At 44.7% G+C, this 22,169-nt stretch overlaps 2 protein-coding genes across 2 annotated transcripts; both read right to left on the reverse strand.

Moving 5' to 3' along the window:
• Positions 1 to 643: 643 nt before the first annotated feature.
• Positions 644 to 10,364, reverse strand: LRPAP1 (LDL receptor related protein associated protein 1). The gene is made up of 8 exons (XM_027718439.1): positions 10,155 to 10,364; positions 6,821 to 6,965; positions 6,359 to 6,483; positions 5,487 to 5,607; positions 4,620 to 4,778; positions 4,013 to 4,095; positions 1,711 to 1,887; positions 644 to 1,399 (listed from the first exon to the last, which is right to left on the reverse strand). The coding sequence occupies exons 1-8, from the start codon at positions 10,332 to 10,334 to the stop codon at positions 1,334 to 1,336; spliced, it is 1,056 nt and encodes a 351-aa protein (XP_027574240.1). The 5' UTR covers positions 10,335 to 10,364; the 3' UTR covers positions 644 to 1,333.
• A 2,360-nt stretch (positions 10,365 to 12,724) lies between these two features.
• Positions 12,725 to 13,629, reverse strand: LOC113986618 (C-C motif chemokine 5-like). The gene is made up of 3 exons (XM_027718438.2): positions 13,521 to 13,629; positions 13,175 to 13,283; positions 12,725 to 13,005 (listed from the first exon to the last, which is right to left on the reverse strand). The coding sequence occupies exons 1-3, from the start codon at positions 13,627 to 13,629 to the stop codon at positions 12,912 to 12,914; spliced, it is 312 nt and encodes a 103-aa protein (XP_027574239.2). The 3' UTR covers positions 12,725 to 12,911.
• Positions 13,630 to 22,169: the final 8,540 nt, after the last annotated feature.

Here is a 22,169-nt window from a genome sequence, read left to right on the forward strand (position 1 = left end):
GAAAGAGATTTGGAATCTCAAAGTAAGACAGCTACCACAGTTTTGGTTCAGATCACCGTCATAATATTAGTCTTTATGTACAGAATCATGCTACTTTTATCCCATGATGGACCCAGGATGAGTGGCTTATTCTGACTGAATGGATCTCTTCACTATTTCTCATGGAACAGGTAGGGAGAGCAAGGCTCAGCTTCCTCATGTAGCACATGGCAGCACTGCAATCTGCAAGTCACAGAGTTCCTAAACCAAGCAGCTGTAATAGTTTACCTACGCTGGACCTCTGCCTTAGCCTTGTTCCTGAAAAGTGTCATTTGAAATAAAGGGTCAGCATAGACAATTTCAACCCAGATATCTGATGTTTGCCAAAGTTCTGACCAGAAAAATCTGGTCTTGAAAGGGAAAGCGATAATAACCTTTACTGGATATTGCACTGGAATATGTGCTCAGAGAGAAGCTGCTTTAGGGAGCCTCCTGCCTATTCAGAACATAGAAACACATTCTTGTGGTACAAAGCCACTCCTCCTCTCTTAAAAACTACTGTGTGAATGAACATTACAGGAATAAGCAGCATGCTCAAAACTCAGGTCTGGTTACTCCTCGCTATATGAAAGGGAAGGAAAACAAAAAAAGCCACATCAGTATCTTGTTTTGATTTTTTTAATGACTAAGTGTAACAAAACCAAGCAACCATGAACAAGATAATTGTACACAAATATTCAGTAACTTCAGATGTGTTAGTCAATAAGTAAACTGTGTGAATTGACCTCAGTACTTGTTCCCTCCTTACTCCTCCTCCCCCTCTCACATGAAAGACTCATACACAGTGCAGCTCTGAGCCACTGCTCAAAGTCAGAGCCATTGCTCAAAGTCAGTAGAAGTATTTTTGTTACCTTAAGTAGGAAATGTAATAGGACAAGCATTGAAATAAAGACTTTTCTGGTCTCTGTTCTAACTGCCTGTACCTCAGTGTTTGCTTTCACTGATAAGAATATCTTACCTGACTGTAAGATTAGTATTTTTTTACTAGCAGGAATCTTTTGAGAGTTCACATATTTTTACTTTTGACATGACTGATTATTTCAAAGGCTGCTACTTGATTCAGATGTGATATTTATATGATCCAAGATGTGCAACTTAAATATATAATCTAATCATTTAATTTTGTAGTGCAAATACAAAACTGGCAATTAAGGAGACAAAAAAATACATTTTCTTACAGGACAAATCTGTTCAATCCTTACTATTTCAGAAGGATTCCTTAGTAAGCCCTGTTCAAAAAATCACATTATCTGTTTTGTCTTAATAGATTGATCCCATGAAGTAGAACGAATTTTTATAATTCATTGTGTTGAAGACCTTGAGAGATTCTGCTGGATAAGTCTTGCAAGTGCTTCTTTACCTATCAGGAAAACAAAACACATGACACAAATTTCAGTAAGACAAGAAATTATCAATATAATTAATATATTAGATGTTATTAGTATATGTGACAACGGGGAGAGCAGAGAATAGGGAGATTTCAGGCCTTTTAGAATTAGGTCCATAAAAACCAATTATGTGCATCCTTTACTAAACATGAGAACAGAAGTGCCTTGAACTCCCCCTCTGGAAGTCATTCAACTTGCATGCAAAATCAGCACTGGACAATCTACTTACCCTCTACTGCTGAGTTAAGCTTTCAACACGTATGCACACTGGATTTATACAGACCTTATATCCTAGTTCTTTTGTCTTTTCTTCCAGCATGGCATATTTCTCTTTGTTTCTGTTCAGATGCTCCTTATCTCCAGTTCCCTCTACGTGCTTCAGTTTTTGGTGTGAAATCTCTAATTGTTTCTGATAGTGATGGTGTTTTTCAATTTTTGCTTCAAAATGTTTCAGCTCCTCCTATGACAACAAATACAAACAGCTTCACAGGATTTTCTTTTCAAGGCTTCCTTTCTCTTTTCCTGCCAAGACACTCCTAAGGATATTTTTCTAAGTGAAGCACAGAAAGCTTTTTCAATTCCCTGCTTCTTAACAAGGTCTGGACAATCCATTATCATCACCACCCAGATACCTGATTTTGAAAGCAGATGCTGAAAATGACCCACTGCGGAGTCCTTAAAAGGAGACTGTGGATGGCTGTGAGGTGCTGGGAGATGAAAGCAGTGAACACCAAATAAAAAATTTTGCATAAGAACAGTGGACTGGGGAGAGGGGAGGGAGACAAACAATTTTTAAAAGAAGACTCTTTTCAAAATCAGGTCCTGGATCTGTTTTTTTCTGCTCAGACTTAAATGTTTTCTGGATTTACACTCTGCTATGACGAATCTGAAATAGGATGAATTAGTTAACAAACAAAAAGCAAGTCTTAAATTGCCCCAAAGAGAGTGGCCAGCCTGTGGTGTTCAGTGATGTATCAGAGACAGTCCTCAGATAGCCTGATAAGGGGGAGTGAGTAAGGTCTCTACCCACCAAAGCATGTTCTTGCTTTGCTAATTCAAGGCAAAAGATTCAGTTTCTCTGTGTCTTAGGATACGTCCTCTGTGAAGCGGATATGAACAGTTCAAACTGTTATGCCACTTGTGGCAGCAGGTCTATGCATTACATCCAGAGATACCCAACCAAACCCTGCAGTAAAATCCTGCTTAGATAGAGCCCACTTCATTTTGTTCGTTGGTGTGTTTCAGTCCTGGTGGCTGGCAAAATTTCTCTCATTTCAAGACAATTAAAAAAAAAGATTAAAATCCATCATCTTAATAGTTCTTTTTTCAGTTTTCAAAGGAAGGAGGTTTTGTCTTCAATATTTCTGACAAGAAAATAGTTTCCTTTCGCCGTAGAACATTTCAGTCTGTTTTACATACTCCATTCAGGACCTCAGTTTGAGGTTTCATGGTCTGATAAATCATTTTAGCTGCAGATGTTTTATTGATTCTTCCCATCTTACTTTTGTTAGGATGTCCCAACAATCACAGTAACAATACAGGTTTGACCTGGTGATGAGGGTCTGCATGAAAGATTTCTACTAAAACAGTAGAATTAATAAGCAGATATGTGTTCTTGCTTATGGAATTGTTTTTTTCTTTTTCACTGTGGCAGATAGGAAGGTCAAATTTACCTCTCATGCAATTGTACAGCCCTGACCAAAATGTCCCACTGAGTAGAAGCCTTGTTGCAGACTTCAGCACCTTTCCTCTGACACTCTTAGAAGCAGGGCCACTGAAATCAGTGTAACTAAAATGTTTGCTTTGTAAGAGAATTGGGCTGTACGTGAGTTAAAATAAATAAATACAGATCTTTAATATCTCAGAGAGATAGATTTCAAACCTGGTCTCAGGCAGTTAAAACTCTCTCATTACCTTATCTGGAAAAGAAGCTCAAAGTGTCCCCAGCCTGGCTGGTAAGACAACATCTTTTGTACATGCAGCTCCATGAAGAAGCCCTAAAGAGAGTTACTTCTTCAGGCTATCAATCAAAATCCATTCTGATAAACAGGAAGAGTCAGATGAAAAGATAATCAAACATTGTCTCATTGCAACTTGAATTGAATAAAACCAATATGAAGCACATAGGAATTAATTTCTATTATATTTCCTTGAAGAGCAGTCACAGGAGTTTTGGGTTAGTTCAACATAGCTCCAACGGGAACTTAACAGTGCAAGAGGTGGGCATGAGAGGCAAATTGCTGGTTATATAGGCTGCACTGCTTCCCAAAGAAGTAATTAAGACACTGGGTAAGAGAGGTAAATCTGGTGCGTTGGAAACAAAAAAGCAGGGTTCAATCTTTCAAAGACTTGAAATATGTGACACTTGTTCTGACAGGATTCAGAATTTTCATTTTGCTGATTGTAACAGAACCATGCATATGACTAGTTACATACATGTTTATATGGTATTAACAAAGAAGCATTACTTTTTTTTATGATGGCTGGAGGGTAATACAGAAGTGGCTGCAATCAGAGTAACATTGAGTATTTCTTTATGTGGGAAAATATCTTTGCGTAAGAGATCTCATTGGAATTCTACTTACCCGAAAAGACTCAAGTTCTTTCTCAGTGAAATTGGCTGATTTGGCCATGTCCCACAAATCAATCACCCTCGGTTCTTCAAATTCTAAACAAACAGATACCACTAAATGAAAATCTGGACACAATGCTTTCATGCCCAACTTCTAGGAAGTATGAGCATGCTTTCTCATATACATACACACAGAGACACTAAACACTGCATTACTAATAGATCTATTTAGATGAAAAGGGAAAAAATACAAGTACTGGATAAAACTACAGTACTGCTGTAGCAAGTAGTTTTTCAAAAGCAAAAAAATCCCCATAGAACTGAATAACAGCATTGCTTGCTCTGCACGTTGTTTTGCTTGCCCTCCAGGGGCTGAAAGTGTAATATCCCTACTCATGTAGGCGTGGAAGACAGAACTACCATCTCAACACATTGCTCCTATCCTTTCATTAGGTTTCTAGTGTTGGGTTCCACACAGAACAGTCTGGCTGTATCTCTTCAGCCCACTGTGGTACACTATTACTGTGATACTGTAGCTACACCTTATTACTTGCCCAATGATTTTTATTTTTTTAAAATGAAATTAATCCCAAATAAGCACAAACCCCACTGTATCATACCACTGGTTGTGTCATATCCTTGATGACTGACTTTACGCAAACGCTCAAACCCCTGATTGATGCTTCTTAACTTCTCTTTGAGTTCTCTGTGCTTGTTGTGCAAGATTTCCTCTTTCACCAGGTTCTCTTCAGATGGATTGATAACATTTTTGTGGATATCTGTTGAAGAAGAACGAGAATTACTGATTGTAGGCCAAATCTTTATAGGTCAATAGAAATCCACCAAATCAAAGGTGAACAAAAGATGCTAAGGAAATGGGATAGGGATGGCTGATGAGTCCTTTGTCTTCTTCCCTGGACCAACCAGAATATCTGACAGTGAAATGACTTTCAGCAGCTTCCAGCTTGGACTATACAATGCAAACATCAAATTATCAGCTTTAGAATTCTTCAGCTCTCAGAATTTTAGCTCAGATTAGTACAGCAAGCTGGATTCAGATCCTTGATGCTCTAATACACCTCAGGCTCGGTGCCTAAGATATTTGACTATATCCTCTTGGTGGAGGAGTATATCCCAGCCGGTGAGATAAAACATGCATGTTCTGCAGACTTTAGAACCACATTTTGCAGCAGCTTGCTGCACAATTTCCAGTTAACTACTATGGCCATCATTGTTAATCTGATGGTATCTTAGCTGCTTGAAATGCAGGCAGAATTGGAAAACTAAAATGGCAACATTTTCATTAGCTGGCAAGATTTTTGGAAGCTAATGCAGAACTAAACCCAGTAAGTATTTGAAAATGTCAGCATCTGCAAGCAGTTCTGACAGAAATGTCAGGAGTTTCAAAGAAGTTTGGAAATGATAGAAGCAATGGGCAGAGAAGAGAGTTGTACTGATCTCGAAACATCAGAGAAATGTTCAGGTACCTTCTGTTCTGCTCACGGTCTCCAACAGAATATTGTATTCATGAATCTTTTCTTTGTGATGCTTAAATTCTCGCCAAAGCTTATTCAGCTCCTCATCAGAGAATTTCCCAGAGGTTTTGGCCTGAAAGAAACATGAGCTGATTATATTTTCCAGGCCAAGTGCTTTTAAGTGCACTCACATGCCAAAACGTCTTTCCACTTTCCACCACATTTAGAAAATTATTAAGTGCAGCTTTTCCTTAGATCTTTTAATTCTCTTAATATTAGTATGAGGTCAGGATTTAGACACTGATGGATAAGGTGGCTTTAATCATGTCAAAAAGAAGTTTTCTTCAGACTTCTAAAGCCACACTTTTTAAGCATGAATGCATATCCTAGAAATTTCCACTTGAATACTAGACTGGGAAAGTTCTTATTTAAAACCCCTCCCCGTATATATTTCACTTGTAAACAGTCTATGAAATGGTTCTATTTTAAATGCATTTTTTTAAAAAAGCCGATAAACAACAATAAGAAAACTGTGAAAAACACCATAGATATACTAATACACTCAGGGAAATCATGAGTTCAATGAAATTTGACTGAAATTCTCCATTTGAGCTCAGTGGACCCAGGCTCTTTTCTTCGTGCAGACCAATGTGGGTGTTTTCTTTTGCAAAGACAACCTGCCACACCTGGATGATCTGGATGCAGGTGGGATACCCTCAGGGCACGAAGATGTGAGCTACAGAGCACAGAAGCTTGGCCAGTACTTAACAGAACAGTAGTAAAGCTTATCACTTCCAAGTTTGGGGGCTCTCAGAAGATACAGCCAACAGTTCAATGGAGAAACACTGATTTCCAATACTCCAGTTCCTGGAAACCGTACTCACCTTGCTCCATAACTTTTCCAGTCTTGGATCATCTAGTGTGTCACTTTCTGTACCATCTTTAATATAGTTGGTATCAACGAGTTGAGAGTCCTTCTTTCCATTCATTCCGTATTTAGTCATAATGACTGCAGAGAAATAGAAGATACACAAACATGAGGACCAACTATGGATGTATGAAAGATGAGAGACTGGTTACATCCTTGACTTGTAGAGCTGGATTTTGCAGCTCACGGAGGAAAACCTAACAGTTTAAGACACAGAGTTCCCAGGTTTAATGACCTCTTCTGAAAATATCAGGAGCAAAGGAATCTGCTAGCCTGCTGCAGCTCCCTACTGACCTCCAAAGAGCTTGTGTGTGCTCAGTGTCCAGACAGACAACCTGTTATTTAATGGTTTGAACACAAACACAGGTGTCTAACCGGGCATGTGTCTGATTCAATGCTTAAACTTCTTCTTTCTTACCATTTAAGTTGCGTCTGAGTTTGGCTTCTTTCTCTCCATCTTCATCTAGCCCTTCAGCCTTCAGTTTTTTCCAGCTTAGCTCATCCTTTTCTTGTATTTTTAGATCACTATGCAACTCTGCCAGTTTCACAGCAGAAAGATGGAGCTAACAAGAACAGAGAAAGGTTTGTATTCAGTTACGTGCAGTCACCTCTTGCTGCAGTTACCTCAGAAGCCAGGACAGATATTGTAGCACTGCAATTTTTCTCAAACAAGGTGCCATTGTCACCATGTGTGCTTTCTTGTGGACCACCTTTTAAACATATAGTTACAGTGAGTTGGTAAACTTCATTGGTTAGTACAGTTTTTCAGACTACCAGGTCACTGACAATGGCCTTGCAGGTCAAAGACACTTCATCAGCAATTTTTACTATGATTCAAAATGAAAAAAATTCTCAGATCACTTCTTAACATGGTTTATGTGCATTAAAACATACAAAACCTAGAGGTATTTCTGTCTGGCATAACAGAACAAAAAGATAAAACACTGAGGCTAAAGATAGGAAAATAAAAAAAATTAAAGTTAAAATGAATGCCAGGTCAGCCTGAAGTTTTGTGAACTACAGAGAAAACAGGAACAGAGACAATGACTACTACGCAGCTGGCTAAGCCGCACTGCTGTAAGCTGAACCTGAACTTCTGAACTTCCAGATTTTGGACACTCTTAATAAAAACTAAGGAACTACATTAGTCCACTGCTCTTTAAGGGAAAAAAAGAGAAAGCTTCTATTAAAATTCTCCCAATTCCAGTAATATTTTTCTGATTCTCATTACAATTTAGTCCAAAGCGCAAGTAACTGTCCTTTTAATCGTTATAAATCCTTTGAAACCTGTTGGAAGCCCCTTGCCTGCCTCATTCATGTAACACAGAGTGAATACATAAGTTAATTTAAAGTATTCAGCTCAAGAACTGCTTTATTCACGGTCATCTCACGTAGGACCCTAAAAAACACCAGGTGAAAAATGTCAATGGGTAAGAATCCTGATCACTTTACTAACATCTGGAATAAGGTGTTAGTGGACTTTACTTCCATCTATATGCTGGAATAACTAACTAGAAGGTTAGAGGTGCAAGGCTAAGTTTAATGATTAAATAACAAAGCAACAAGTTCCTTACATTCATTCCTTACTCTTCATTCCTAATGCTGCCTGGACATTAACATCCAAGTTAGGTACCTGGCAATTCTGGAAATGACTGCTGGAAATTTGTCAAACATTACAACAATTAAGTCATTTGCTGTTTGCCTGGCTACAATCACTACCTGCAACATCATTACCTACACCGTTGCTTCTCAGAGGAAAGGGTTCTTTACCACAAATTTTTTAGGTGTAACCTCCCAGATGCTGGAACCCAGTGCTGCTTTGGGATGGCCAGGAATCCCCTTAACAAGTGATGCTGGACCAGCACCAATGGCAACAGCCACGCCATAGTGGATTGTTAAAGACCAAATCACACACATGAAACCTATTTGCCACCAGTTCAAACAACTGTAGAATTAGGGTCTGACTAAGCAGAAGTCTTGTGATAAAATAACTTTTAAAATTTTTTATATTAAGCGTATACCTATGAAAAGAGATGCTAGAGAAAGATCAAATCCCCCCTCCCACTCTCAGGGAAGCAAGAAGGAATTCTGGCTTGCCAGCTCCTGGTCCCACTAAGTAACATTTTGGGGCTTTCCCAAGGACTGCTTGTCCTGCTGTGTGTTGCAATGCTGAATTGCAGCATCTATCTTTTATGTCACAACAGAGAAGTTCCCTGTTTTCAGTACTATCTCTACCACTACCAAAACAAAGGAAAGAGAGTTCAGCATTGGCACACGCAAATATTTCAATGCAGGTGTAACACACATAGTTTTCCTCTTATTTCATGTATTGCCCAGACATACTGAAAAATTGATTTATAAAACACAGACTGTGTGTCAGTTGTACACAAAGGTGAAATTTAGAAGGTGGCAAATTTAGTTCAAGTAGATGTTGCATCTCTAAAATCTGGCTCACGCAGAATTTACTAAACCTTAGTTCTTTACTGACAGAGTTAATTTTATAGTTTAGTATCTTACCATAGATGATGTAAAGCATCTTAAATTTTAATTGCAGAAGATCCAGGTATGAAAATTAAAAAAGGTTGTAACTGGAATGGTAAGAGGAAACTGACAATACTAGTATCGATTATTTCTAGTCTCCATGTTGTTTCTTCTTCAGCTCAGTTCACAGCTGGAGTTTCATTAATATACATTGCCTTATGTCCCATTGAATCCTTCTCCCATTTTGGTAAGGAATATTTTTGATACCTTCTTTTGGCACATTGGGAAGCAACATTATGGCAGGGTTCTAGTTTTTGACTAAACCCAGGGATGCCCTACCTCTAATTCAGTAGCTCTGGAGGAGCTGAGGAATGTCTATTCAGGATACAGAAGATCCAGAATTAATATTAACTATATTTCTTTGCCTGAAAGAACTGAATCTTTGCCAGTCATGAGCCTAATTTCCAAGGTCCACAATAATCAGGGGATATGTACAGTGTGCTCTTCTCCTGTTGGAGTTGTTCTGCTTATTTCTAAGCAAATACTTCCACTGTGATTAAATATTTTTACTGTATTTTTACTTTAATTAAATATTGTTTCGTAGCTCAAAATGAGAGAAACTCAAGTATCACTGTCAAAATTAAGGCTCTCATCTGGGACTGGTGATAGCCATTTGTTGTTGCCCCTGCATGTGTCTACATGACTTGGTGTGAATGAGGGTGACACAACCAGCAGGGTGGAGGGTTTCTTCCTCTCTCAGTGAGATCCTGTCCTGTGCAGAATGGGAACTAAGGCCTTCAGCCAGATGAGAGCATCACAGCCCTCAACGACAGGGCTGAAGCATTCGACCAGCACTGGAGCCAGTCTCGGATCCTCCATGGCCCCAGAGGGACTTCCCTCCCTCTTCCAACTTCCTGGCCATGTGGTTTAACTGCAAGATTTAAACACGGGAAGATCAACACTTCGGAGAGTACAGATACGTATCTCATCTGCCGAGAGCACACTTTGCACAGCGCGGCTGTTCCCTGCCGCCGGGACAGCCCACACGGAGCGGGTCCCTGCGCTGCCGGCCGGGGACAGCCATGACCGAGAACACAACAAAAGGCACCGCAGCCTGGCGGCCCAGCACCGAACAGCCTCGATCTCTCCTCAAACACAGCTCCCGTACTCCATCTCCTGAGGCGGCTGACGGGGAAGGAGTGTCCAAAGTGGCCTGGCCCGACCCCGCTCCCCCTCCGGGCGCCGCCATCGCCCCGTGCCGCGGCACTCACCCGCTGCGCCTTCTCCCAGATCTGGTTCAGCCTCACCACCCGGAACTCCCCGGCCTCCCGCCGCTTGCCGCCGGCGGCCGCCAGCCCCTCATTGGCCTCCCGGGAGTACTTGCTGGCCTGGCCGGCGGCAGCAAGGAGCAGCGCGGCGGCGAGAGCCGCCAGAGCCCGGGGAGCCGCCATGTCGGGCCGCACCGGGAACTACAAGTCCCGAGATGCTCCGCGCCCACCTCGGCCAGGGAGGGGATGTCGGTGCTGGAAAACTGGTTGGGAGTCCAGTTTAGGTCGAAAATCGAGCCCTCCGTGTCATTCTCCTGAGCGCTTGCTTCAGCAAATGTGCCGAGTGTAGCAGTTTCTGTGTGTTTCTTCCCCTCCAGCCTGTAGTGACTGCAGCGAACGCTCTCCTGCGCTCTGCGCGTCCCGCAACGAGGTGTTGCTGTCAGCTGTGCGAGGAAAAGCGGACACGGGTGTGTTTGATCGCCACTGATTTTGATTAAACAAAGTTTCCAGATATCAGCATAATGTTCAAGAGTACACAGAAAAAGAAAAGGCAGCTCAGGGAGGGTGGAAGGCAAGAACGGGGATGAATCCCCCTGTGCACCGTAGGAGGGGAAGAAGGACTCTTCCCCCTTGGAGGTGGCAGTGGAGGACATCTCCAGCTGGGACTGCAGAGATGATGGTGTGGGGAGAAGGATTGTGAGAAACGCATTAACAAGTAGATTGGGTTGTTTTCGAGGGGCGGACTGTGGGAATGGCTCTGGGTTCGGTGGTCAGTGCTCAGAGTGCAGGTCTTGGGCAGAAGCCTGTCCTGTATCGTGCCAGCCTCCCACCGCAGTGCTCCCTCCTCAAGGAGCCAGCCAAGAGCTGCAGTGGGCAACAGGAAACCTTTGGACAGGATTAAGTCAACCTTTATTTAGACAAAAAAACCCCCATGGTGCTGTGAAAATGCCCAATATTTAATCCAGGGTAGGTATATATCCTTCCCAGTTTTAAGAAAATGCACTAAAATATAATGCTGCTATGCAAGAAGTACAGGAGATATACAGCAAACTCCATGGATGTTTCTGAGAGGAAGGCGATGAAGGAAGATGTTCCTTGTCTTGTCCTCTTGATGAATCCTCTTCTGCACACTTCAAAGCTTGGTAGTACAGGTTTTTCAGCATGGTTGGACAATTTTATGTTGAGCTTATTTAGCAATGTAGTTACTTTCTTGAGACTAACTGGCAGTGGAAGCAAAAGGTTACTTCACAAATTCACCTCAGATCTCATGTGTGACCGTGATCAAATTAAAGAGTAGCTCTGTAGTACTGTCAACACCAAGCCTTCATGAATTATAAATCAGTTCTATGAGGACAAATAGATTACCTAAAGTATAATGAGATTTCTGAAAACAATGCTCCAGGGAAGATTTTTACTGGACTCTCATTTTTGCCTTGTAAGCAATATAAAAGTCTCTTTTCTCTTCCACGTTTTCCCAAGTCAGTGATTCTCAGTGTCACTAATCTAGAAGCTGTGGCTGTAAGACTAAATGGCACGAGTGGGTAAAGGCATTGCAATATATGTTGCATTGAAGAGCAATTGAAATGAGCATTGAAGTACACACTGAAGTACAGCAAACCAGTGGTGGGGAAAGAAACCAATGAGCCTTGCCCAAATCTTGCAGAGCTCTACACATCATTTTTAGGATTTAGAGCTTGTTTTATTCTTATTATTACAATGAATATATATATTTTTGAATCACTTTGGAATAGGTGTTTTTGTCTTGTCTGCCGTTTGAAGTATTGATTGAGTTTTCAGGCTCTCTGCAAATAAATTCAACTTCCATGCTATATCAACTCACACAGGTTCCCACCCTTCTTCTTGTTTTGAGTGTACTTGTGCACAGCTTTATGCATTTTGTTGCCTGAGTTTTTGAGCTACGCTGGGGAATTTTTTAGAAATAGAGAAGGGCTGCAGCACTATTAATTTGCTTATGTTGGCTTGCTGGATCTCATTCTCCAATGCCCTTACATCTGTGTCAAGTGACTGTTTGGTATTGTTCTGTGTGTCCTGGTCCAAGCAGAAGTGGTGCAGGGCAGAGAGTGGCCCTGGGGCAGAGCTGGTGTCAGCTGCAGAGATGTCCCACTCCCTTCCCCAGAGCTGGGCAATGGGGTGAGGATAGAGGTGGTGTCAGGGCCTGAGGGCAATGTCTAGGAGTGGGGATGTTGGTGCAAAGACTGTCCTGATCCTCCAGTGTTTGGGGCAAATATGTCACTGAACTGGTGGCAGATGCCCAGCAGGGCTACCTGGCCCAGGAGGATTGTTACTGGGCTCCACATGTGCTGTGTGGAGAGGGTCCCAAAAAATGGGTGAGATGGTATTGTCACCCCACAGGTATGTCTGGGTCATGCTGGAGGGCAGGAGCTGAGTCTGGGCTGGAGAGGGAGAAGTACTGTGGGAGCTGTCATGGGGCCACCCTCCACAGGGGGAGCAGTGAAACCACGGAGTGGGGAGGGCAAGGGGCTCTCCGTGGGTCCCTTCTGTCTTGTCAGGGCTCCAACAGGGACTTCAGAGACACCCAAAGGGTCTGACAGGCCAAACACTTTATTTAGGCATGTTAATAGCTTTTGTATTTTCACTCTAGCAAGCAAAATTTAGTTTGCGAATGTATGTCAACTGTAATAAATTTTCCTATTGAAGAACGATGCAGCTCAAGCATTCTTGTCGTGTGTCTGGTGCTGGGGGTCGAGTTCATTGCACTGGGGCAGCAGTGGGGAAGAGTCAGGACTCCACTATCTCTAAGTCCTTCAGATATGGCTGCACCCAGCGTGTCTCAGGGTCTGCGCAGAGCATCCTCCCGTTCCTGGTGACCACACTGTTGGGGATAAAGCAGTGTTGAGGTGCTCAGCCAGGGCAGCAGGGTGCCTGTATTGGGTTCTGCTGGCAGCACCATGGGTGTTCCTGTCCCTCCCGTACACCCTTGGACATCCTTGGGGTGCTGCCCTGGCTGTTGCCCCTGAGCCCTGGCAATGCTGGGTACTCACATCACGGCTGGTTGTGGGCAGGTGTTGCTGGTCCTGTGGGCAGAGGCGATCATTCTGCGTGGAATGGGGCGTGACAAGTAGTTGAAGCAGCAAGAGGTGGGGATGATGTCTGTGAGGGTACAGAGGCAGGCCCAGTGAGACCCCACTCTGTGGCAGAGGCTCTGCCTGTGGCTCCCAGGGGATTCGCTGTCAGCTGTGCTGTATCCTCTGGGGACACCCCCTGGAAGCCTCCACCTCTGAGACTGAGTCCCTGCACTGGTGATGACCATCTGCTCCCAGCCTTCCCCATGGACACAGGGGTCCCATCAATAGGGATGGGGCTCTTTCCTAGAGAAGGAGAGCATACCTTGCAGCTGGGATGGTGTGCCAATGCTGGAATCTCCAGGAGCAGCCTCAGCTGGGGAACAGATGGCCACAAGGAGCAGAAGAGCCATGGCAGCTGCAAGGACCTTCATGGTGCTGGGAGTGCTGAGGGAACCACAAGTGAGGCTGGAGCTGGGGTGGCGGCAGGGCTCTCCTCTGCACGATGCCTGGCCCCTACTGCTGCTGATCTCCTTTTGTACCCCCGCCACTGGGTGGGTGCAGGGTTTCAAGGAAAGAAAATGAGTGTATCATTCTAGGAAAATTATGTAAGGATCATCCAGTTTTGCTGAGCTGGAGAAGGCAAAGAAACCACAGAAGAAGAAGTGCTGGCCACAGGTCTGCAACTTTCAGATTCGAGAGAGCACAAGTCTTCGGAGGAGTGGCTGAGGGAGCTGGGTTTGTTTTGGCTGGAGAGGAGGAGGCAGCGGGGAGACCTTATTGCTCTCTGCAACTACTCGAAAGGAGGCTAAAGTGAGGTGCAGGTTGGTCTCCCAAGTAACAAGTGACTGAAGGAGAGGAAATGGCTTCAAGTTGAGCCAGGGCACATTATGAAAAATTTCTTCTCTGAAAGGGCTGTCAAGCACTGGAACAGCCTGTCCAGGAAAGTAGTGGAGTCACCATCCCTGGAGACATTTAAAAGATATGTAAATGTTATGCTTAGGGACATGGTTTAGTGGTGGACTTTGTAGTGCTACAGGGGCCGAGGGAACACAAGTGGGGCTGGAGCTGGGTGGCTGCAGAGTTATCCTCTGCACGATGCTCAGGTACTGCTGCTGCTCCCCTCCTTCTGTTCCCCCTGAGTTTCAAGGAGAGAAAATGAGTGCATCATACTTAGAAAGTTATGCCCAGTTTTGCTGTGCTGGAGAAGTCAAGGAGACCACAGAAGGGTAAGCACAGGCCATGGGGCTGTGACTTTCAGATTCCATTTGGGTGCTTGACAGGGATAGTCCAGAGCCTAAACCCCTGTGACACCAACCCTACTGCTGCAGTGATCCCACTGGCCAAGAGCCAAGCAGAGCCACAAAGCTCCCTAACCAGGGGGCTTTTCCCCCTGAGGGAGGAAGTAGCAAGTTTTGTGAATTGCTTTCTGAATGTGGACTGGTGGGGGCATTTGGGAATTACCTTCTGGAATTGGGAATTAACCTATTTTTATTTGGCCTTTTCCTGCTGGATCTATGAGGGTATATAAGTTGTTTCAGGTTACCTGAATTCTCATTGTTGACCTTACAGAGGTCAGCAATCTACATCTGCTATCTTTTAGATATGGAAATGAACCATTAAGTGAGAAAGGAATCTTACAAATAGAGCAGAATGAAAAAATAAAAACTAACACAGAAACGACAAAACAAGTCTTCTGGATATAAAAGAACAATCTTTTGAAATTAACACAAGTAGCACCTATGTGCAGCTGGCACAGAGGGGTAACCCAGTGCTGCCCTACTCTCGTACTGGACACGTCTTATACTGAGGAGGTGTCTGAAATGCAGCATGCAAGGGACTAACAAGAATGTCAGCCTGGGAAACACTTCCTTCCTGCTGCTGTAGGATTGATATCAAAGTAGCACTAGAAGGGCACCAGGAATCATGGCAGCCACCCCCACTGCCACAAAAGGCAGCCCTGGGGAGCAAAAGGGCATCTCTTGGAAGATGGGGCATTCCACTGGCTGAGTGGAGAGACTTGAAGTCCACATAACCCAGCAACTGAGCATGTTCTGTGATCTCCTGCACAGGTTGAGGGCACTTATCCTACCTGAACTCCAGAGCAGAATGGTGGACAGTTGTCTGAGAGCAAAGGCTGCAGCTCTGACTGGGGGGCCTGCACCATCTACCCCGGTGGTGGCTGATGCCTACACCCAAATGGAGCTGCTGAGAGGAGAGACTGCAGTGCAGACCTCAGTTGCAGGAAGTGCCAAGACACTTTTCCCGGGGCACGGACAGACCTGCCCGCAGATGATGTGAAGGTGTGCCCAGGTGGAGGACCTGCACCAGCAGGTGGCTGAGCTGCAGGAGGCAGTGAGAAGACTACATACCATCAGGGAGGCTGAGAAGGAGTTAGAAAGCTGGCTCCAAGCGCAGTCTGCAGTGGACACACTGCCTGCAGCCAAACAGCCAGAAACTCCCCTGAGGACGCACAGAGAAACTCTCCTGATGGCACACACAGAAGGGAGGGGGATTAGTGTGGAAGAATGGAAACGTGCAAGGGCAAAGACCTGCAAAAGAAAGAGACTTCCCCCAAACCCTGAGGTGCTCTTGCAGAACAACTTCTCTGTTTTACAGACCAAGGAGGATTAAAAACTCGCACATGGAATACTGTGTCCATGTCTGGGGTCCCCAACATAAGAAGGATGTAGAACTGTTGAATTGAGTCCAGAGGAGGCCACAAAGATGATCCAAGGGTTGGAGCACCTCTGCTGTGAAGACAGGCTGAGAGAGTTGCGGTTGTTTATCCTGGAGAAGAGAAAGCTCTGGAGAGACCTTCTATCACCTTCCAGGACCAAACGGGGGCCTGTGAGAGAGCTGGAGAGGGACTTTTGACAAGGGCATGCAGTGACAGAATGAGGAATGGCTTTAAACTGAAAGAGGGGAGGTTTAGATTACATGTTAGAAAGAAATTTTTTTTACTGTGAGGATGTTGAGACACTGATACAGGTTGCCCAAAGAAGTTGTGGATGACCCATCCCTGGAAGTGTTCAAGGCCAGGTTGGATGGGGCTCTGACCAACGTGGTCTAGTGGAAAGTGTCCCTGACCATGGCAGGGAGGTTGGAATGAAACGATATTTAAGATCCCTTCCAAACAAATCATTCTCTGATTGCCCTGGAACTGGTCAATGGAGTGAGGGCAGGGGTGATGTCAGGAGCTGGGGGTAATGCTGGGTAAAATCTGGGAGATGCAGCATTGCTTGCTGCCACAGAGAAAGTGGAAGTTTTGGGGCATTGCTGGCTCTGGTGGGTACCTGAGGTGCCCCACACCTGACAGATGCAGCCCCTCTAGGGATGGCACAGAGTCAGCTAGTGTCAGTGCCATATACCCCCAGGGAGCCCAGTTAGCCCTTGCCCAGGTGAGCTGCCTGGCTGATGAGACTGGAACACTGATAAAGACACATACCCTCTCAAAATCATGAATTTTTGCAGAATTGAACCTTTTTGTATAATGGAGGATCTAATGGGTTTCTTGCAGCTGTCTACCAGAGCATCCCTAGGGGGTTACTGGCCTGTGCAGTACCAGACAATGGGCATGGGGACCATGTGGGGGCTGCAGGTATCTCCTCTGCACAATGTTCAGCCCCTGCTGCCACTGCCCTCCTTCTATTCCCCTGGAGGTTCAAGCAGAGAAAATGAGTACATCCAGGGGTGCATCCAGAGAAATTATGCCAGGATTACCCATTTTTGCTGAGCTGGAGAGATCAAGGAGACCACAGAAGGGGAAGCACTGGCCACAGATCTGCAACTTTCAGATTCCATTTGAGTGTCTGGCAGGCAATGGCCAGAGCCCAAAACCCTGTGATACCTACACTATTGCTGCTACAGTGACCTGCTGGCTAAGAGCCAGGCTGGGACATGAAGTTCCCTAACCAGCACCCTGAGGAAAATCAGAACAAGGCCAGAAAAAGCTAAAAAAGGAGGAAGTAGCAAGTTTTGTGGCTTCTTTCTGCGTGTGCATTGTTGGGGTGTTCAGTAATTGATTATATCACACTTCTGTCACACCAAGCCTGTCTGAGTTCAAGAAGCATTTGGACAACACTCCCAGGCATACAGTATGACTCTTGGGACTCTCCTGTGCAGGACCAGGAGTTGGACTTTGGTGATAATAGTTGTTCCCTTCCAACTTTTCAACTCATGATATTCTGTGATTCTATAATTGCAAATGCTTCCCTTTTCCAGCTGTGCTAGGACCTACTTGAGGCTTCATTTGCAACACTGCAATAAGCTGGTCTCAGTGGGTGCCAGCAGAATCCTGTCTTCCCTCCAGCTCTTACTGTTAATGCACCATCTCCTCCCTGATACTGGAGTGTTTGTTTTTTGGGGGGGCTAAGTCAGTAGAAAGAGTCTAAATTGGATGAAGCTATCCTGCTTGGGAAGAAGTGGGCAAGCAGTAATGGCAAAAACTTAACTGCCAAGAGGCTGCAGATCACAGCCAAAACTAAAATCCTTAGAGTTGTAAATCCTTGCTTCACCCTGGGGACAGGAAGGTTGGAAGGCCAGCCTGCAGGCTGCCTACGGCTCTGGAGCAGGACAAGAGTCCAGTCATAGAATCCTAGAATGGTTTGAGATGGAAGGGAACTTAGAGATCATCTGGTTCTAGTTCCCCTGCCATAGGCAGGGACACCTTTCACCAGCCCAGGTTGCTCAAAGCCCCATCTAACCCAGCCTTGAACACTTCCAGGGATGAATCATCCACAGTTTCTCTGGGCAACCTGTACTGGTGTCTCACTACCCTCACAGTCAAGAATTTTTTCCTAATATCTAATCCAAATCTCCCCTCTTTCAGTTTAAACTGTTCTCCCTTGTCCTATCCCTACAGTCCCTTATCAAGAGTCCCTCCTCATCTTTCCTGTAAGCACCCTTTAGATAGCAGAAGGCTGCTAAAAGGTCCTCACTAAAGAGCTGTGGGGACCAGGGCCACTGGCACTGATCCTTTCTTCTCTGACTACTCCAGTCCTGCCAGGCATAGGCATTGGACAGTGTCACAGGAGCTGGGCTACTAGAAATGCTCACTGATGGCCCATCCTCCTCCCAGGCAGCATCCCTGCACGAGCAGGGCAGTGCTCAGCACCAGGGATGAAAGGGATCCCCTGGCAGCACCTGGACAACCAGGAGGGAGACCAGCCATTGTGGGACAGGAGGAAGACAGTGAGGAGGGCTCCGACCTACTGGGAATTTTAAGCATCTCTGCCTGGAAGGTCTGCACCACTTGGCAGAGTGGGCAGCAGAAGCAGTGCAGGGCAGAACGCGGTGCCAGACCCTGGGGCAGAGGTGGTGTCAGCAGTGGGGATTCCGCTCACTCCACCCGAGCTGGACAATGAGGTGACAGCAGAGGTGATGTCAGGAGCTGGGGGCAATGCTGCCTGACTGGATGCAGTGGTGGTGGAAACAGGTGCTGCGGCTGGTGGGACAGATCAAGGTGTCATGACAGGGCCACTCCACCACCACCTGCTGGCAGATGAGGCAGGGAGTCTGGTCCTGCTGCACTGCCCACCTACTGCACTGGTTGGTGCTTCCAGTAGAATAACCTTCAGGACAGAGGTGACAGCTCAGCACCAGTCCTCCTCCACCCTGGTCCTGTCTCTGACCCTGAGGGGTGGCTGTAGTCACTTGAATTCCCCAGAAGACTGGGAGATGCAGCATCGCTTGCTACCACAAAAGAAGTGGAAGTTTTGGGACATTGCTGGCCTCAGCAAGTGGCCGAGATGCCCCTCCAGCTGGCAGATGCAGCCCCTCTGGGGATGGCACAGAGCCAGCTGGTGTCAGTGCCAAACGTCCCCAGGGAGCCCAGTTAGCCCTTGGTCATCACTGCTGGTTGGCTGCCTGGCTGGTGAGACCAGACCACTGATAAAATCACATACTCTCTCAAAATGCCTAATTTCTCTAGAAATGAGCCTTTTTGGGTAAATGAGGATCTGGTGGCTTACTTGCATCTGTCTGCCAGATCATCCCTGGGGTGTTGCTGGCTCATGTGCTGCTAGACATGGGGCATGGTAACCCCCAACCTCACCTTGTGTGCCACCTGCTTCAGCTCCTGCTGGATACTGGGGAAGAGGAAGTCATAGAATCCCTCTTTATCGGCCCCTCTCTGGCTCAGCCCACTGGTCTGGTACTCCAAGAGGGGAAAAGAGGGTATGTGCTGTTGGCGGTGCAGGGCTGTTGGCATTGCAGGGCTGGGGGCTCAGAATGTCAGCTCTGGGGACTTACTTGTCCATTCTTGTGGATACTGAGCCTGTTGCACCAGCACAGCTGCCCAGCGACCTTGGGTCACACTCAACTCACTGCCAGAGGACAGCAGCACTGTCAACCCCAGAACCATGCTGGGGTGGCAGTGAGGGTGATACCAGGAACAGGATGAGGGAGAGGCCAGAACATCTTCTCACAGTGCAGGGGCCTCTGCTTGCACAGCTGGGCACCAGCCAAAATCTGCTCTGGCAGGTGCCCAAGGGGATGTTTTGTGCTCACCTTCCTCCCTGGGGACCTGATGCTTCATTTTGGTGAGGGAGAGGTACACAGGAGGGTCCTGTCTGCCCTTCTGGCAGCATTGTGGTACCTACTCCCAGCCCTCCACATGGACTTGGGGGTCCCATAAAGGGGCATGGGGCTTTCTCCTGGAAAGGAAGAGCATACCTGGCTTCTGGCAGGACTCAGGAATGCTGGGGTCACATAGATGGGCCTCAGATGGGGAAATTGATAGAAAATGAGTGCATCATAATGGGCAAATTGTCAGGATTGCCCAGATTTGCTGAGCTGGTTGGTGAAAGCAAGGAAACCACAGAAGGGGAAGGACAAGCCACAGTGTTGTGACTTTCAGATTCCATTTGGTTCCTGGCACGGACTGGCCAAAAACCAGGCTGGGGCATGCAGATCCATAAGAAGAGCACTGAGGAAAATCAGGACAAGGCTGGAAAAAGGAAAAAAAAGAAGGAAGTAATGAATTTACCTATCACTACACCCCTGATTAAGAGTTTGTCTCCAGCTTTCTTGTATGTCCTCTTTAGTTACTGGAAGGCTGCTCTAAGGTTTCCCCAGGCCTCTTCCCCAGGCTGAACAACCCTAACTCTCTCAACCTGTTTTCATAAGAGAGGTACTCCAGCCCTCTGAGCATCTTCATGGTCTCCTCTGAACCCGTTTGAGCAGATCCATGAATTTCTTCTGCTGGAGATTCCAGAACTGAAAGTATTCCTTCAGGTGGGTTCTCACAAGAGCCAAGTACTTGGGAGAATCACCTTCTTTGACCTGCTGGTCACCCTTCTTTTAATACAGCCCAGGATACAATTGCAACACCAGTTGCAATTCAGTTTGTAGTTGAAAACAGAAAACCAATTGTATCTGCACAATTCCATCCCCTGTTTAAGTCTTTGAGGAATGCAACATCCATCGATTTAAGTTCATAAAGTTTTAATTTTCCCCTTTGTTCTGGGCCCAAGCCTGAACTATGTGATCTATACTTTTATCAGACTTTTATGTAATTATCACCTCTTTTCATCACTCCTTCTCTCTTTTGTTTCTGGAGATAAGAAGATTAACAAATAATGCAAGTTCTGCTTTCTCAGTTCTCTTTGTTCCTACTCCTGTTTATAAACAACCCCAGCTGTAGCTTAAATACAAACTAAATATATCCATTATCCTTGTTCACTGATTTTTAGTTTTGCAGATATGCATAATCCACCAGTGAAATGAAATTGCTGATGTTTACTTTCCTTAAGTATAATACATGCTATAAGAAAGTCCTAACTTGTACTGTGGCAAACCTGGACATATTTGAAAAGATATTACTTTAGTATATTTTATGATCAACACTCCATTCTGTGCTGTTGTAGTCGGAGTGTCTGGAATTCTGCTAACTTTCTACCCAATTCTCTATATTTGAAAACATGGAAAGGAGGTCTTACATGTATTTAACAGAACCTTAAGCATGGTCTCAGGATCACTGTAAAGACCAAAAAAATGACAGTAGCTATTAGTATATGCAGACCCTGATTCTATCCTTGGTTTTGTAAGTCTGCAGTACCTCAACAATATATTTCAACCATAAATTCTTATTTTTCTAAATGTTTAATTAGAAAACAGCACAAGCCAAAGCCTGAGCTAGGTGACTCATAGCTGTTCCAAAACTGATTTAATTTCTGTAATACAATATACCCTTGTATCTGTTGAGATCATCCAACAGCATACTGGGCAACAAATTGTGCCCTACTCCTCCTCTTTAACCTAAAATTAATTGTAAACCACCCCTAATCATCTCCTTAAACGCTCCCTTTCTTGTTGGTCCTGGTAAAAATTACATGTACACTTGTCTTTTGGCCCTAATTTAAGTAAATTTAGGACATTTTTATGTATGGGAGGCAAATAGTTGTGAAACAACATTATCTGGTTGGTATAAAAAATAACCATTTTTTGTTTGGTTATTTGTAGGCTGCTTTTGAGGTCATGCTCCCTTTTAGTTAAGATAGCAGCTACCCATTGACTGACCTTTTATTTTCATTCAGATAAGATAATAAATATGTCCTTTGTGCTTATCTAAATTGGACAAATGTGTCTAAACCATGCATGCAATAATAATTGGCTCTTGACTATTATATATATTTGCAGTTATAGTTCCATTCAGAAAGATGCACTACAAAACTCCGTTTTAAGTTTTAAGAATGACAAGCAGTTACGAATCTTAAATTATTTGATTAAGATTAGTTTTCAGTCACCCATTATATCTGTGCTTTAATTATGCTTTTCCTCCTTTAGAAGAAGATTAATCTAGATCCCAGCACTATTTAGTGCTTTAGTAAATTAGCCACATCATAGCAGATGTCTTGGACAGGTCCTCCATCAAAGACTAACTTTTCCTTCCCTATCCATTTGGAAGAGAAGCAATAGTATAAAGCCTTTCTGCAGAATGAAGCAGCAAACAAAACAAAAAAAATAAGCTAAA

The sequence above is a fragment of the Pipra filicauda genome, unplaced genomic scaffold (genome assembly GCF_003945595.2).
Source record: "Pipra filicauda isolate LSUMZ 115617 unplaced genomic scaffold, ASM394559v2 scaffold459_size522612_pilon, whole genome shotgun sequence".
NCBI classification, from domain to species: domain Eukaryota; kingdom Metazoa; phylum Chordata; class Aves; order Passeriformes; family Pipridae; genus Pipra; species Pipra filicauda.

Excerpts from the sequence above, each read along its gene's own strand:
- LRPAP1 (XM_027718439.1), bottom strand. The coding sequence starts at position 10,334 with ATGGCGGCTCCCCGGGCTCTGGCGGCTCTCGCCGCCGCGCTGCTCCTT. Across the intron at positions 6,966-10,154 it reads TCTGGGAGAAGGCGCAGCGG|CTCCATCTTTCTGCTGTGAA; the intron begins GTGAGTGCCGCG and ends TGTTCTTGTTAG. Across the intron at positions 4,096-4,619 it reads AGGATATGACACAACCAGTG|AATTTGAAGAACCGAGGGTG; the intron begins GTATGATACAGT and ends CTGTTTGTTTAG.
- LOC113986618 (XM_027718438.2), bottom strand. The coding sequence starts at position 13,629 with ATGAAGGTCCTTGCAGCTGCCATGGCTCTTCTGCTCCTTGTGGCCATC. Across the intron at positions 13,284-13,520 it reads CACACCATCCCAGCTGCAAG|ACATCATCCCCACCTCTTGC; the intron begins GTATGCTCTCCT and ends GTACCCTCACAG. Across the intron at positions 13,006-13,174 it reads TGCCCACAACCAGCCGTGAT|TGTGGTCACCAGGAACGGGA; the intron begins GTGAGTACCCAG and ends TATCCCCAACAG.